Source organism: Stigmatopora argus, chromosome 16, assembly GCF_051989625.1.
Source record: "Stigmatopora argus isolate UIUO_Sarg chromosome 16, RoL_Sarg_1.0, whole genome shotgun sequence".
NCBI lineage: Eukaryota > Metazoa > Chordata > Actinopteri > Syngnathiformes > Syngnathidae > Stigmatopora > Stigmatopora argus.
Window position 1 is genome coordinate 1,794,221 of NC_135402.1, and position 17,477 is coordinate 1,811,697.

The 17,477-nt window shown below is 39.7% G+C and overlaps 1 protein-coding gene across 6 annotated transcripts in view; it reads left to right on the forward strand.

Moving 5' to 3' along the window:
* The window catches only part of LOC144090550 (protein FAM163B-like), a 31,435-nt gene extending 14,900 nt beyond the window's left edge, over window positions 1-16,535 (forward strand). For 3 of the 6 annotated variants that reach the window (XM_077622115.1, XM_077622116.1, XM_077622117.1), the window contains 6 exons: window positions 341-387; window positions 503-579; window positions 1,225-1,273; window positions 4,748-5,630; window positions 11,639-11,754; window positions 15,182-16,535. In XM_077622115.1, the coding sequence (XP_077478241.1) occupies window positions 11,662-11,754; window positions 15,182-15,628 (540 nt within the window). In that variant the 5' untranslated portion in view covers window positions 341-387; window positions 503-579; window positions 1,225-1,273; window positions 4,748-5,630; window positions 11,639-11,661 and the 3' untranslated portion in view covers window positions 15,629-16,535. The remainder of the gene's footprint in view (window positions 1-340; window positions 388-502; window positions 580-1,224; window positions 1,274-4,747; window positions 5,631-11,638; window positions 11,755-15,181) is intronic. The other 3 variants (XM_077622120.1, XM_077622119.1, XM_077622118.1) reach the window with 3 other exon arrangements.
* The last annotated feature ends 942 nt before the right edge of the window (window positions 16,536-17,477 follow it).

Consider the following 17,477-nt stretch of genomic DNA (forward strand, 5'->3'; position numbering starts at 1 on the left):
AAATGTGACCTTTTGACAATGTTGTTTAGTTAAGCGACAAGCATTTGTGGAGGCATCAACAGCTTAATGGATTCGTGCTAGCCACCTCCTCGGGCTGTAAACAACCTTATTGCCATGCCAATTATGGCAGGCAAGCGCAAGATAGACACTTTTAAGTTGCTTAAAAAGGTTAGCGCGTCCCCTCAGGTGCAATGTGTGTGCGCGCAACAGGTGACCGTCGCCTAAATTTCGACTATTGAAGTTGAGAAGTGAAAATAACAAATGCTCAAGTGGAAAATAGAAGCTGTGAGTGAATAAATTGAGGAATTGTGATATAAAGTGCTTTTTTTTGGACTTTTAGGTGATCCTGTGGAGGAGCCTGCTTTATTTCTGCTTCAGTTAGCACAGGTAAAATGTAAAATGTTGATTGCATTACCGTTGGGCTGTAAATGGTTGATCTGATCCATCCCAGGTTTCCTTCAAATGCCCCGAATACAGAGATTTTTAATTTCATTTTGGACAGGATAACATGGAATTGACGTTTTCTGGACAAAGTGGTCCCGTTTCAGGAAACAACAATAAAACAAAGGGCGGAAGGAGGTGAGCTTGAGAAACATGCTTAGCAATTTGTTTAAAAAAAAGGATCATCCAAATGGCCCATGTTTATGTATTTTAATATACTTTTCTGTCACATGTATGCATATATGTATGTACACGTGTATGTGTGTGTGTATATATATATATATATATATATATATATATATATATATATATATATATATACATATATATATATATATATATATACATATATATATATATATATACATACATACATATACATATATATACATATATACATAGATATATATGTATATATAGATATGTATATATATAGATACTTCAGAGACACGCTTATTTATGTATATATTTATTCATGTATTTATTTATTTATTAACTTACTTCAAACCTATCTATTTATGTCTAAAATGCCTTTCCTATTTCTGCATCCTCACACTCTTGCTACTGTGACAACGAAATGTCCCGAATACGGGATGAATAAAGTTATCCAATCCAATCCATACGCAATAGTGACGTTTGGGCTAATAAGCAAACGACCAGGACAGATGCCGAAACGTAGCCATTTTTACCACACTGAGCAAAAGGGGGAGAATGGGGGAGGGGCGGTGAAGAGGGGATTTGGAAGATGGATGACAAGGCCGTGTGTGTGTGTTTTGCCTGCAGGTTTTCCTGACATTACCCTCCTCGTGACATTCCTGCCCTCAAGACAAGAGTAAGTAATGTTAATGTTTATATACACTCACATGAAAAAGATCAGTTTAAGGCCAAAAGGCATGGAGATTTTGGGGGGGGGCGGGGTTAATGTACCTGAAACATTCTATGGAAAGGGGTTGTTCGACTTTTTGAAAAATGACGCTAATCTTCCAGTGGTGGTACCAGGATTTGTCCAAACTAATGTACCTATTGTGTCTTTGATGTCTTGAAAATGCTCTTGATTTTCAATGGCAGTATGCACAGCATTGCTCACTGTCTTGTTATTGTTGATTTTTAAATCACAGAACAGAAATGGACCTTTTGTGAATAAGCTGTAAATGCTAAACCATAATATTTGCAACGGATGTGTGCAAAAAGCCTACCGTATTTTCACGACTATATGGCGCATCGTATTTAAAGCCGCAGTGTCAGTAACGAGTGCTATTTCTGTATATGACACACACAAAGGACGCACCGTTTTTAAAGACGCAGCCAGGCATGGCAAAACATACACCAGCTTAAACATACGGACACACGCTAAAACACGTTTTTAAAAAGACAACGGAAGCAAAACTGAGTTCGGTTGTACTTTATTTAGCCATTTTACAATGTACGCACGTCATCATCATCCATAAATCCATCGAAGTCCTCATTTTCTGTGTCCGAATTGAACAATTATCCAAATGAGTCATCGAAAACGCTGAGTTTTATACGTTCGTCCAGGCGGCCACGATCCATTCGCAAACAGTAGCTAGCTAGTAGCTAGCGTAACTATTCAACACTCCCTTCCATGCTTCGTAAAGCTGTGTTGATGTCGATGTCCAGGCCACAATCCATTCGCAAATAGTAGCCGTCATACTGGGTGTATTGACAAAAGAACTATATATCCCAGCAGTCACTGCGCAGTACTTTTTGCTACGGGGAAAATAGTACCCTATCGACTGATTTATTTTATTTTATCGTGATAACAATTTTAGTATTGGTCCATATATAAGGCGCACTGGACTATAAGGCGCCCTGTCTATTTTGGAGAAAATTGAAGACTTTTAAGCCTTATAGTCGTGAAAATACGGTATTAAATTTATTAATAGTATTATCTCAAGGCAGCCACTAAAAAGGTTGAGCAGCATTCCGCTCATCTTAAAAGTACTTGTACTCTAACTGAATGGGTTAATAAAACATTTAGGCTCTTTTATTGATGGCACGGTTTTGGGCAGCTATTAAGAATCAAAGAGAAAAGGGGGCGGAGCACAAAATGATGGCGTGGAAAATCTGTGAAAGCCAATTTTAGCCACATGGCGCCGACCCAACGTGGTGAATTGTCGGGTTCCTTTGATAGTCAATAATTCAACACGATACACTCTCCGAGTGCACTAATCTCCGTGTCTTTGAGTGTGAATAATGAATGCTAAAAAAACTCACACTGCCGTCCGGTGTGGAAGGCGACTGGGATGGAAGAAGGTAAGACGGGGGGCAAGAGGAAGGAAGTAGGGGGAGTTGATTGTAAAGGGAGGCTGACATTTCGGGGAGTACCTGTCACACCCGCGGCGCCGTCCCGCGATCAATGTTGCCATGAGGAAGTGAACAACCTCTGGGGGATGAGAAAAAGAATGGAAGGAACGTGTGAGTGAGTGAGTGAGACACTTGCGTCATTCGACTGGGTTTTAAGGAATGGCGTTGCCATGTGATTGATTTTTGGCCTCAAGCAGAGACACGATGGACAGACTAAATTGACAAAAGTGTTTAAAAAAAGGCTATTGCGCCGTCAAAAAGTGAAAATGGAGGACGAAATGGAGTTAGCATTTGCAATTGCGCAGTTTGAGTTATAAGATGGATTCTAAGATAACTAACTTTATACTGAAAATTGAATTGAATGCTTTTATTGTCATTATCCAAGTATATAAAGCTTTTTCCACGTAGTGCCGAAATAACAACAAAAAACAGTAAATAAGAAAGAAAGAAATGTTTTAAAAAAACTAACCAGTATTTACTCATATGTTTGCTGCTCACTATAAATAAAAATATAAATTTGCTATCATACTGCACTGCAATGTCTTCCAAGGACGAGTACTGCACATAAACTCCATTTATTGACAACAAAACTCAGGGATTGTATAACTGTATCTGACAAAGTTCATTTTACGTGATCCTCCCAGGTCTCCGTTCGATAATACAGTGGTACCTCGACCTACCATCAGGTCTACCTACGACATGCTCGAGGTACGATGAAAATTTTGATCGAATAATCCGCCCTAGATACGATCAAAATTTCGAGATGCAACTAAGCCAGGTGGCCATGACATGAGAGGGTGTTTATCATTGTAGCGCACTGTCTTTTTTGCCGCATCTCTTTCGTGTATAACAGATATCTACGAGCACTGAACGATTTATTCAGACGAGTTTCCGCTACGCATGGACCAGAAAACGCACAACGCGCATGCGCGGGCAAAAAGAGGGCTTTCTGGGTAATGAAGTATACTCGTGCACACAACATCGATAGGCAATGGCACCCTTTCTCAGAATAAAACTTCATTACCCACAATCAATACGTGGGTAGGCTGTTATTCCTTCCTTAGCCTGTTAGCTCCCGCGATCACTCATTCAAGACTACTTCTCGTTGGCAAGTAATCGTCCGTTATCCTATTGAGGACATTTGTGTGCATCATTTTGGGAATATTTTGAAGGGAATACAACAGCAAACAGCCTGTCGATAGCGAAGGTGAGGGTGGAGGCGTGGCAAACAGCTAACCCGGCCAGAACGAAGGTAAAAAAATAATTTAAAAAAAATAGAATTCAGTTTTGTGTAAAGTTACATTAAACGTATATTTGAGTGTCTGTATATATTAATCCAAGTTAATTTAAATTTGTTTGTTCGTTTACGAGTGCGTTGTGGATAAAGTCCCCCGAACACCCCCCCCCCCCTCGCCTCCGTGTATGTCGCTGCAAAATGCGTCTAATTTTACTTCTATTAAACACATTTTATTACTATTAAACCACTAGTTATGTGTTACTTTGTTAATAGATGGCGAATTAGAAGAAATAAAAAAAAAATTCCAATCCAATATCCTGTTTTAGCTGTTTTTTCAGAGCATTGGAACAAATTAATTTGTTTTTAGTTCATTTCAATGGGAAACGTCCGCTCGAGTTACGAAAAGCTCAACATACGATCTCAGTCCCGGAACGGATTAAGATCGTATGTCGAGGTACCACTGTATTAACAACATCTGGCTCACAAACGACAAAATTCCTTTTGAGCGACATATCCATTTGAATAAAATCACATTATTGCGATTTTCTTTTTACATTTCTATGCTTCCATTACTATCGCCCGACGCTTTTTATACACCATAACACTTGATATACTGCATGCTTTGTGAAGCACTTAAGGAGCGCGTTATGAATACAATTTTCTTCCAGGTTTTACGTAAGGTCGGCTATATTGGATCCTATTCATTTTGACATTTCCTCCCTTTTTCTCTCATTTACTTTGCAGTCACATCCTTCCACTTACTCAGCATCCGTGTGTGAAGTCCAACCATGCACCGCCTCCAGACTCAAAGGGGACTTGTCCCCCTTTTTCTCTCGCCCCCACCTTTTCTCTCTCTTTCTCTCTCTCGCCCGCACCCTCACCCTCTCTCGTCTCTCGTATGCAATACGAGTCTGTGACGAAAGCGCCATCTCCCAAGCTGCAGGAATCGCCGTGCATTCCTCTATTCTCTTAAAATAAATCCCTCCGTACACAGGGGCTTTGTTTCAGTTTTTTTTTAATTTAATTTTATTTTTTGACTTCTTACAGGCAGCATGGGGGAATAAATAGCTTATGCAGCGTGTGCCTGTGGATGAAGCAAAACGACAGAGCCACGCCGGACTGCCTCCAATGGTTTTTTTTTTTCTTTTCTTTTTTTGTTTTTTTTTTGTAGAATGGAGGTGTGGAGTTGTGCCGTCACGCCGTCTCGTCCTCCATCGCATATGCCGACGAGGCTGAGGGGGATGTTTGCGTAGGAGGCTTTTATTTGCGCGATCAGCCTCTCTCGCTCGTCTTTCTTCGAAAACAACAACTGGAGCTGTGGATGAAAGTGTGTGTACAAGCGGCACTCTCTCCATTTTTATTTCTTTCTTTCCGCTCTCGCGTTTAACCGTTTTGCATCAATACTGTATTTGAAAAGAGACTATAATACAAATTTCGCTCATTTCTTCATTTTTTTAAACTCTTTTTTTCTAATCTAGCTGTAAGTTTGACTTCTACTTTTTAATACTTGACGTTTCCTGACTGGAATCATAGCAAAGTCTTTGAAAAGAGCAAAGATCACTACCTGGCATTCAACCAGACGCTTCTACCCTCCATGTGACCTGCATGATTCATCTTATCTCTGAAGGTAAGTCTGAATTGTTATTCAAGGTAACCTATTGAAGTTGGATTCATAATTAGAACAAGCCAAGTTAACGGTCTCCCTCGTTATATTAGCCCCAAACTAAACTTTGCATGACAGTAGCGCATTCACTTTCAGAACCCTGGACAGCGACACTGCATCATTTAAGGCTATAATGGGAGGCATCTGCTTCCTATCTCCCTGTAAGCTCCTCGATTTGTATTCCAAATTGGTTAGAGTCCATCCACGCCGTGTTCGGTACGACGGGCGTGTGGAGCAAAGCACAAAGGCAAGAAAGAATTAGATTAAGCTGAGCGAGGGTTCTTATATGCCCAACAAAACAGCACTATTTGCAAGCAGGCGTAACTAGCCATCATTTTCCCCATGTAAAATGCTAGCATAACAATGGGGAGTGTCAAGTAGCCATGCCAAAAGTGGTCAGAATAGGTGGTTGATTACTCTAGTGATACTATGTATTTTGTAATTCAATAGTCATAGTACCATGAAAAATAACAGTCGGATTATTACTTATTTATTTTGGGGGCAGAAGGCTTCTACGTTGGTCAAGATTATCACTTAGTAAAGATAAGACAACATTAAATACAACTGTGAAAAGGTTTTTTTTTAAATTTAAGGCCCAGTTAAATCCACCCAAACTTAGCACCTGGTCAGACCACCCTAAACTGAACTCGAGGTTTTATTCTGGGGGTTCAGTCGTGTGGTTTTTTGTTTTTTGGGGGTTCTTGGATGAGTTCAGTTTGAGATTAGTAATATCTATTTATGGATCTTAGCTATCTTTCAGTTGTTGACACATAAACATGGATATGACATTTCTTTTATGATAATATTACATGATGAATGGAATAAAAGTGGTCATTCATCATAATGATGATAGTAATGATAATAATATCTGTGAGATATAAGGAGGAGAAAGTCTAATACCCATCATTGAACTTACTGTAGTAGTAGTCTTTGCATTGGTATTGCGTGTTTGTGTAGTATTTAATATACATTTTCCAGAATAGTTTATAGATTTTGTCTTATTTAAGCTGTTAGGTAATAAAGCAATATTATTCTAGATATATGATTTCCTGTCTACTCATAATCAAACAATGCAGTGTCCACTGTGCCGTTTAAGAGGGCCTCCAGCCATGGTAGACAAGGCGGGACTTGGGTTCCCATGGTGACATCCACCAGTGACCCTCTGAATAACCTTGTCCCCCTGAGAGATCAGTCACACACACACACACACACACACACACACACACACACACACACACACACACACACACACACACACACACGCACAATGAACTCCCGCCACAGAGAATGACTAGGTATTTTTACTGCTGATGTTTCAGCATTAGACCCAGAGCTGCTGCAGGGATCTGGAGAGAAGGAAGTGTCTGAAAATATTTTTAAAACAAATATGACGAAAATTGCAGCCAGTGGAGAAGGGCGTATGAAATATGGAAGGGGGTGGGGTCAACAGTAGTAGAAAAGCGGAGAGGGAAATGAAATTAAATGTCCACTTGAGTACTCAGTCAGCAGCCTTAATTACCTTTAAAACACACCACGGGGAGACGGCATTATTTCAGATTTTCTGTGGTCAACATAACGAGGGAGAAGAATGGGATTGTGTTAAACAGTTGCTTCCTTGGTATTCTATTCTGCCAAATGCCCCCCCCACAAACAACCCCCACTCATGCTCATGCCGGCCAAGCCGCTGATCAGCTGACTTCATCCCACTGAGTGATTGGGGGGTTGAATCGAGGGGTGATTTACCTTAAGACAGGGGTGTCAGACTCGGGTTGGTTCGCGGGCCACTTTTACGTCAACTTGATTTCACGTGGGCCGGACCGTTTTAGATATAATTTTTAGATTATTTTTTTAATAAATGGATCAAAAGAACTGGATTAAAATCCCTGAATATTAAGTTTTTTTATAGATCTAAAATAATGTTTATTTTAGCTTTTTTAAATATATTTTTAGATTTTACAAAATGATTTTTGAACTAAAAACACAGAAAAAATGATTAAAAAATGACAATCATTGATTTAAAAGGGGGAAAATCAGGAAATTTAACATACATCTATACTTTTCATTTTAATTTGATCCTAAAACAGAAAGTCGGCACTCCTCATTTACTTTCCCGGGCCACACAAAATGATGCGGCGGGCCAGATTTGGCCCCCAGGCCGTCACTTTGACACATGTGCCTTAAGAGATACCAGCTAAGTTATGTTTTTATTGGGGTGAACGGGCAAATTTGATTGGATTTCAATAGCATGTTGCCAACACAGTACACGGTAAAAACATAACAAAACAAAGGGGAATAAGTGGGGTACACCTTGGATTGGTTGTCAGCCATTCGTAAGACAAAAAAGCATTCACCCACTTTTTATTTTTATTTTAAAGCACCCACTCAAGCGTCAAAAAGGTGATAGTACAATTGTCTGCAACTGCCCAGTCACCATAGTAACGCAAGATCCCTCAAGATATTTTTTTTCCTGCTATCTTTGTATCCTCTCTTATATTTTCTTCAGAATCTCCACCACGTCAATGTATATATCCTTGGGGTGTTTGCTTTATTTTTTTGTGGAATCCATTTTGATTTTTCAAGGGCGCCGTTGCGTTTGAAACATTTGTGTATTCTGGGATGGGATGCTTTGGAATGTGTGGGTAAACCGCACGACCATGTTAACATTGAGGCTTCTTCTAAATAATAATTAAAATACTTCAAATGTCATCTTCACCTTTTGACTTCCCTCCTTGTAAACAACATTAAAAGTTTAAAAGTGCACACATTAAGGCTAACCTAACCTCAGCTCCAGCCATTTATTCTGTGTTCTTAGCACAGCGTGGGCAGCAAGTACGGGTGACAAAATGTAATTACCGCCAATTCTTTTCCCATGGCTGGAAAAGGTCATTATTCTTCCCGAGAGCGTCCTCACTCGTGCTGTAAATTTTGTTGTCAAGCAGGACTTATAACCACGAAAGAACTCAAAATGATGTGCTTCTAATGTATGTCGTTGGATAGCCTGTCTGAGTGGAGTAGTCACGTTTTGTCGTGCAAAAAAAATGAACAGATCGTTTTTCTTCTTCTATGGCGGTCACAATTTGGCAATATGGCGAGCCGCAATGAGATGGTGTCAAACGTGAAATGCGACTCTGGGCCAGGCCGGATCGGGTGACACTGCAGAACATCCATTTCAGTGGCAATGCCGCTTTAAATAGGCTCGTTGGCCAATGAGGGTCTGATCACCGAATTGGTTGATGAAGAAAATTAATCAAATGTCATCGCTATGGTCAAAACAAGAAGGGACAAGTACTCCAAAACTGCTGGGTTTTGAATATGGATTAACAAAACATCCTTTATTGGTGGCGAGAAATAAAATGATGGCAACTCTTTGTCTAAAGCTCGTGTCAAAGTGGCGGCCCGGGGGCCAAATCTGGCCCGCCGCATCATTTTGTGTGGCCCGGGAAAGTCAATCATGAGTGGCGACTTTCTTTTTTAGGATCAAATTAAAATGAAGAGTATAGATGTATATTAAATTTCCTGATTTTCCCCCTTTTAAATCAATCATTGTCATTTTTAATCCATTTTTTTCTGTTTTTAGTTCAAAAATCATTTTGTAAAATCTAAAAATATATATATAAAAATGCTAAAATAAACATTGTTTTAGATCTATAAAAAACTGAATATTCAGGGCTTTTAACCCAGTTCTTTTAATCCATTTATTTAAAAAAAATCTAAATATTATACCTAAAATGGTCCAGCCCACGTGAAATCAAGTTGACGTTAAAGCGGCCCGCGAACCACACCCTTGGTCTAAAGCAAAAATGGGTTCAATTTCAGCTTATACTATATGTATAATAAATGATAATCATGTGTGCATAACTCCTACACTTGGATAATTTTACACTAAATAGGTAGGCGACAACTCTAAAGAAGTACTTTTAATATTTGCATATGAACCTTCAAGCCATTTTTCAGGGATATGTGCCCTACATTAGCATAAGATTTTGCTATTATAGAAAGTACAACCTTGCAATTTCATTTTAACGATCTCCACTTATTGTAGTATGAATCATTATAGACTGAAGGATTAAAAAAATGGTTGTAGGTAGTCGGCGACAGCAAATACAGCAAAAGCTGTGTAGTTATTCACCAAACTTTCCCGATTTGGATAAAGCCCTGCAGACGTACACACAAATCAGCTGGTGTGTTGACAGCCTAAACCTATAAGAGAGCCGGTCTTATTGTTCGCCACCTCTCAAGTGTCGCCCCCGCTCCGGTTGAAAGGCTGTCAGCGGCCATTATTCCCGGCAAGACCTCTGCTGTGATCTCTGCCATGTTCCATCAAATCGCGGCGCCTTATTCCGGCGTTGTTGTCTGAGCGTGTTAGCGGCGACCGAGGATCGCCGCTAACCTCGTCTCACCACGGTGGACCGACACCAGCAGAAACTGAGCTATTACACTCTGTGGAGTGTTTACACCCGCGTGGGTTACGCGCGGGTTTGAATAATTGACACTGCCGTAATGCTACGATCGGGTTAAAACGGCCCTAGAGACACGTACGGTGCTAAAATATGGAGGGCGGGGCTTAAGGTCGCATATTTGTTTTGACAGTTTTATGTACGCATGTACGGTATAGCATGGGACGTGCTGCTTGTGGTTTGGTGGACTAATTACGGAAAGAGGTGGCGCGGTAACGGAGTGGTTAGCACGTCCGCCTCGCAGTTCTGAGATCTAGGGTTCAATGCTTTTTTGTGTTTTTGAGTTTGATTTATTGAATAAGGGACAGCACATATTAATGAACATGTAAATATGTAAGATTGTAGCTGAGGGCTAATTTCTGTCTTTAGTAGTCCTTTGTGTAGGTTGAAGATAAACGATGATGCATACCAGACACACGTACGCTTACGTTGAGCAGTTTTGGACAGTGTTGTGATTGCAATTTTGTTCGTCTAATAGCTAGGCTTCAAGATGATTGGCCAAGAGGTTCAGAGACGGGAGTTCACAGAAGTTAATTGGTATTGAGTTCCAGGTATGATGAGAGAAGGCAGTCTTTTTGAAGGGAACTACACAGTCACCTCTAGAGCCAGCCTTTGTTGATGTGATGGAACTTTTTGGTACAAAATCTTGCAGGGGAGGAGCTTTGTGTCGGAAGATTTTGTAAACTAAGTTGGCATCTGCATATTTAACAGTATTGTTACAGTGAAGGTGTTTGTGTTTTTTAAATATCTGACAGTGGTGGTGCGTGTATTATTATTTATTTTTTCCATTTTTGTTCCACATCTGTACACTCGCTCTCTCCTTTATTCCAAAAAACATGCGTGGTAGGCTGGTTAACCACATTAGACTTCCTGTGTGATTGGCTGGCAAACAGTTCAGGCGGGACTCCGCCTCCTTCCCGTAATTAACCGGGATAGGCTGCAGCAATCTTCTGACCCTCGCGAATGAATGTATTGCAAAAAAAGATGAATATTTAACGATGAGCTCCACTGCTACATAAAAAAAACAGCTCAATACCAATAAACAACATAAAAGTAGTTTAAAGACTTGGGTTTTTTTTGTTATTGTTTTTTTACTACCATAATTTCCAACTTTGTAACTTGGGTAAGTCAACATATTTTGTGCTAAACCCCACTTTTTTGCCTTTAATTGGAATTCCAACCGCAAATCTACTTCCCTTTTTATTGTCTTTCTCTTCACAGCACATCATCTTGATTGCCCGTAATCAAGTATCCTCAAAACTTCCATTTTTTTTGCCCCTCCCCAACATGCTTTCAAGTCTGAGCTGACACAGCGGGCAGCACTTGCCAGATGATTCGATTACATTTATTTGTAACAGCTGGATAATTCAATAAGTAGCGCTGAGGTGACACGCCGGTGTAATCTACTTGATGGCGCCTCTCTATTGTGAGCCTTCTGGCTCTCGTTATTCTCACTTGGGTCTTCACCCCATTTTTATTTATTTTTTTAAATCCTCTTTTTGTATTTTTATGCAGGCAGTTGATGGAGAGCCATTCGAATGACAGCCGGGACAGTGGTCATCACTGGTGGAATTCTTGCGACGGTCATATTACTTCTTATTATCGCAGTACTGTGCTACTGCAGACTACAGGTGAGTACAAGCATTACAAAAGTCCATAACTTTTACTTATTTAAAATTATTTTTGGATATATGGAGGATTTTCTGAGGTAAAAAGCTGAACAAATGGTGCGTGAAGAATCTGTGAATTAAAATAATAGTATTGCAGTGGATTTATGATAACTTTAGTGTATTTGAGTATTCCTTAGTTAGTTTTCATTAGAAATAGGCATCTTTAATGCATATTCAAACCCGATATTAAAAAAATTGGATGTAGACACTCAAGATGGTGAAATTAAAATAATACAAATAAAATCAAAATACGGCCATACAAAGTACTGCATGGTTTTAACAGATACCACATAGATGGTTAATTATGGAGCCTTTCTTGTTAAATTAAAGTGCATTTGTGCAGTTTTAGGGTTCAATAGTTTTTTAAAATGCATTAGAGTGTATTTGAGTACTAGATCTAGTACTTTGACACATTGATAGATACAATATTTCAGACATTTTATGGAGAGTTTCAGTGGATTTCAAATGTTAAAAGTACTTTTAATAGTATATCTAAATGTGCTGAGTAAGGTTTAAGAAGTATTTGAGTACTTCTAGGAGTGTTAAATTCACATTGCCTATAAGATAACTGCACTACTTTTTGGAAACTGTTATACTTGGTGTCCAATGATCTAAAACAGGGGTGTCAGACTCGGGTTGGTTGGCGGGCCGCTTTAACGTCAACTTCATTTCACGTGGGCCGCACCATTTTAGATATAATATTTGGATTTTTTTTATAAATTGATTAAAAGAACTGGATTAAAAGCCCTGAATATTCCATTTTTATAGATCTAAAATAATGTTTATAGCTTTTTTAAATATATTTTTAGATTTTACAAAATGATTTTTCAACTAAAAACACAAAAAAGGATTAAAAAATGACAATTATTGATTTAAAAGGGGGAAAAACAGGAAATTTAATATACATCTATACTCTTCATTTTAATTTGATCCTAAAACAGAAAGTCGGCACTCGTGATTTACTTTCCCGGGCCACACAAAATGATGCGGCGGGCCAGATTTGGCCCCCGGGCCGCCACTTTGACACCTGTGCTATAGAGCATGCATTTTCTGCATCGAAATGTTCGTATTATTTGTTTTTTTTCACATCTCTTTTAATGCATGGGGATGTTTTTGTTTTATGGTACCAACTGTATTTAGTCATTATTTAGATTTCTTTATCCACTATTTTCCACTTTAACACATGTGATCTAAAACATGCTGATACTCATTTATTTCTTAATATTATCATTACACTTTAATCTAATTTAAGTGCCTAAATGAATGTACTATCAATGAACTGCATCACGTCACTGTTACAGACAATTATTGTTCGCTAACAACTGCAACCTTCGCAGTGTTGCTGCTAGCCATTTATTTAATGGACAGTAAAGTCGAATATAGGACACGATTAAGATGCATCCCGGAAACTTCTATTTGGCCTCAAAGTAACGGCGGGCAATTATCGAGTCCGGCCATTAAAGCAAAGACATTATATTATCGAGACCTTCGAAATGAAGCTAGAATGAACAATGACTTTGTACTTGCCAGATTGTTTGAAGACGACAAATAGTCTGTGCGCTCACTAAAGTGTGTTTGCGTGGTTTTTATTTCAAGAAAGGAAAGAACATGCGCTGCAATTTCTGTCCGTCCCTCCGAGCTCACCGTAAATCATTCATGAGATCATTTTTGTGCAAATTTCGTCCCTCTCTCATCGTTGTATATCATTCGTTGTCTCATTCTATCAGGATGTCGTTTCATGTAACACAGACGTCCCATTGATACATCAAAGTGGCGCAGTCATTTGTGCACTGACAGAAAAGTAAAAAAAAATGATCCCAATTCTTTGTTGCATGTTTTAATTAATGCTGTCTGTGGTCTGCCTTTATCAGGTTGGAAAATACAAGGTCTTCTCTGAAAGAGATGAAGCCTTTATGGGCTGTACACAATGAAGATAAAGCAATTAAAATTACGATTGGCCATTTTAGACAAATTTGGATTTTTGGCTTTCGAGTTTTTTGGACTGACAAGTAAAAATTTTGATTGGAATGTGATGTAAAAACAAGTAGGATTTTGGAGTGTAAGTTTGCCTTGAGTTTTCTATTGCCGTCCATTAATCCATTGAATGAAGGCGATCGGTTCTTTCTCTTTGAAGAACCCTGTAAATCGTCAAGGCCAGGACCCATAAATGCCTCGTAGAATTTGCGCTGACTTTACTAGAAGAGCTTTACATTTGACGCTAACTCATTTGCTAGCGTTCAGTCGCACATCAGCCAAATCCCGATTGATTTATACAGCAGAATACATACCTGGCAACCTCGGCCCAATTGCTGCCCTCATTATTGTTTGCAATTCCTCTTAACAAGTGACAATAAACCCTACAAATACATAAAACTTATAAATATATTGTCACACATAAAAACTGCTTAAAAGTCTAATATTTTCCCCAAAGTGGACGTAGCGCCCAATCGGCCGGTGCGCCTTGTGTATGCACTAAATTCAAGATTCTGTAGATGTCGCTGAATGACGCTGACAACTTGGATGTTTGGGTACATTGCTTGCTGACATGCTATATTTATGTAGTGAAAAGGTGGAATGCATATCATGGTTAAAGCATGACAATATTAGCAATCGACGATGACGTTTCCGTCTGCCGCTAGTGACCGAGACGATCCGGATTAGAGCATTGACAATGTAAGAGAATTAACATCTGAATATCTAATATCAAAATTATCAATAAGTTGCGTATTATTGGCGCATGTGTACATGTTTCTCGTCGCCGGATTCGCTCGTATTGCTGTGCAAGTTTTTCAAACTACGACCCGCAGGCCATATATGGCCCACTAGGCTTTTTAATCCGGCCCGCCAACGTTGTCCAAATCATAGTAAAAATCAATGACCTCATTCATTTCCCTTTGCCCTGCAATACCGCTCATCACTCTCAATGTAAAGACTGCTTTCTTTCGTTGAATAATAATATGTTCTTAATGTTGAAAGTACATTTGAAAATACATTTTCACCTTCAATTGTGTCTTTTTTCTTATATTTCAATCCCCAGGTTTGATAAATTACATTGCGTGTCCAAATGCCGTCAAATTTTAGAAGCCCGCAAGTCAAAAAGTTTGCCCACCCCTGCTATAGACAAACTTGCCTCTTTTATACTATTATTGTCCCAAATTAAACATATTATCAATAAGATGCCATTCAAAAAGTTTGCCCACCACTGGTATAGACAAACTTGCCTCTTTTATACTATGATTGTCCCAAATTAAACACATTATCAATAAGCTGCCATTGACGTCTACCTCCATTAAGAACATATTATTATTCAACGAAAGAAAGCAGTATATTGCCGCACGCCCTCAACCGTTGACGTTCTTTGGTTCTGACCCGAGTGTCTACTTTGCAGTACTACTGCTGTAAGAAGGAAGAGTCCGAGTCGGAGGAGGAGGAGCCCGACTTCGCCGTGACCTCGCGCCTGCCGCCGATCCACTCCAACCACAACATTGTGGCGGCCACGGCGGCCGCCTCCTCCATCCCCAATGGCCCCGCCCTCTTCCCCACCCCACCGCTGGCCCGGAAACTGACGCGTTCGCAGACCTTTTGCCCCTCGTGCACCCACTACGAGATGCCCTTCTACCTGCAGCCCCCGGCGCCCCCGCCGCCGCTTCTGCACCACCAGGCCGACGGCCTGAGGAACGGCGGCGAGCGGGTGGGCTACCGGCCCCCTCAGCGGCCGGACTTGGAGCTGCCCGTGCCCGTCGACGTTCCCAACTATCGGAAGCCGCAATTGGCCCGTTCCGTGACCATGAGGGACATGTACGCTCGAAGCTGTAGCATCAGCACCGACGTCTAGCCGGGTCCGTGGACCGGATTCTCGGACCAACCCCCGTTCAATGTCCCCCTTGAGCGACCCCCACGTTTATTTTGTGCAGTCTCAGGATGCCATTTGTTACAGTCGGGGTCTAAAAAACTGCTTTTCACCTGGAACACCGACGTGGATCCGCTGACGTATTGGAGTTATGTAACCTGTCGGCTTGACCGTGCTTTTGTCAAACATTCCAAAATGTTCCGAAATCCTATTTATATTGTCGCCCCGCCTCCTTTTTTTTCCGTCAGGGATTTTCTCTCTGCCGTAGCTGCTACATAACAAAAAGTGAAATATGATTAGGAGCCGTGTTCCCCAGTCACGGAAGGATCTGTCCGCTCTTCCATGCACTGATTATGGAGATTATCAAACATAATTCAGCATCATTGGGATGGGGGTGCCTTGTTTTGTTTTTTTTCTTTCTTTTTTTTTTGTTTTTTTTAGCTAGATTTAACTCTGGCTGTGATGACGTCACGACGCAAAGGGCTTGCAAAAAGACAGAAATCCTCTATTTATTTTTCCCCAAATATTTTTAGTTTGCTGTGGTAGTTGGACCTCCTCATAGGACCGTGAATGTTATTATATATTTAGTTTTTCAACACTTTGCAAGAATTTAGTAGGTGTTTGCCATAAAATAGCACGCAAGGGGAATTTAATAATAATAATTGGGGAATTTACCCTATACAAAAAGTTTCATTTAAATGACTTATTAGTGCAATTAATTTGGGATTATGATAAGGCAAAAAGAACCATGCATTGATGCACCATATTTGCAAACATACAGGCTGAGAAATCATTCAAATGCAGAGAGACGTTAGCTGTATTAGTATTTTTTAAAGAAAAAAGTAAAACATTAATATAATCTCACATAAACTGCCTAAAAGTCTAATATTTTCCCCAAAGTGGATGTTGCGCCCAATCAGTCGGTGCGTCTTGTGTATGTACTAAATTCAAGATTCTGTAGATGTCGCTGTATGACGCTGACAACTTGGATGTCTGGCTACATTGCTTACTGACGCACTATATTTTTTTATAGTGTGAAGGCCGATGTGTGAAAGGGGAATGCTTAAAGCACGACAATATTAGCAATCGACGTTTTCGTCTGCTACCAGCGACCGAGATGATCCGGATTAGAGCCAAAATGGGTAAAACGAAATTATTTTCCCCCCAAAAAACGTAAATAGTTTTCCCGTACAAAAGTTGTTTTACAGCGTACACAATTTGAAATACGGGAAAAACGTAATTGGGATTATGATAAGGCAAAAAGAACCATGCATTGATGCACCATATTTGCATACATACAGGCTGAGAAAACATTCAAATGCAGAGAGACGTTAGCTGTATTAGTATTTTTTTAAGAAAAAAGAAATGAAAGATTAGTCATTTTAGCCCACGGAACCATAGTTGTTGACTTTTTTAATGTCAACAAATCGTCTAATTTTATAGGCAAGGGCAACATTATGAAAATAAGCAGTGCATTCCACACAATTTATAAAATAAGGCTATTTGGAGAAGGTAAAATGATATTTACACTATCATCCGTTCAACATTTTACAGTAGTTCTATCATGGGGGTTACAAATTTAAAAAAAATGGTTCTTTTTGGATGAAATCCAACTATCTTATGGGAATTCAGCCATGTATAGTTTTAATTTTATTTTTTTATTCCATCACCCACATGCTAATCAGCAGCAATAATGGTGAATATGTTTTAAATGAGGAATGCTGGCATTTTACCGGTTTCCATCGTGTGCAGAATTGGTGAAATGGCAAGTTTCTATTGTAAGGGAAGCCATCTATTTTGGCCTCTTTGCTGAAGCTTGATGGACCTTTCCACA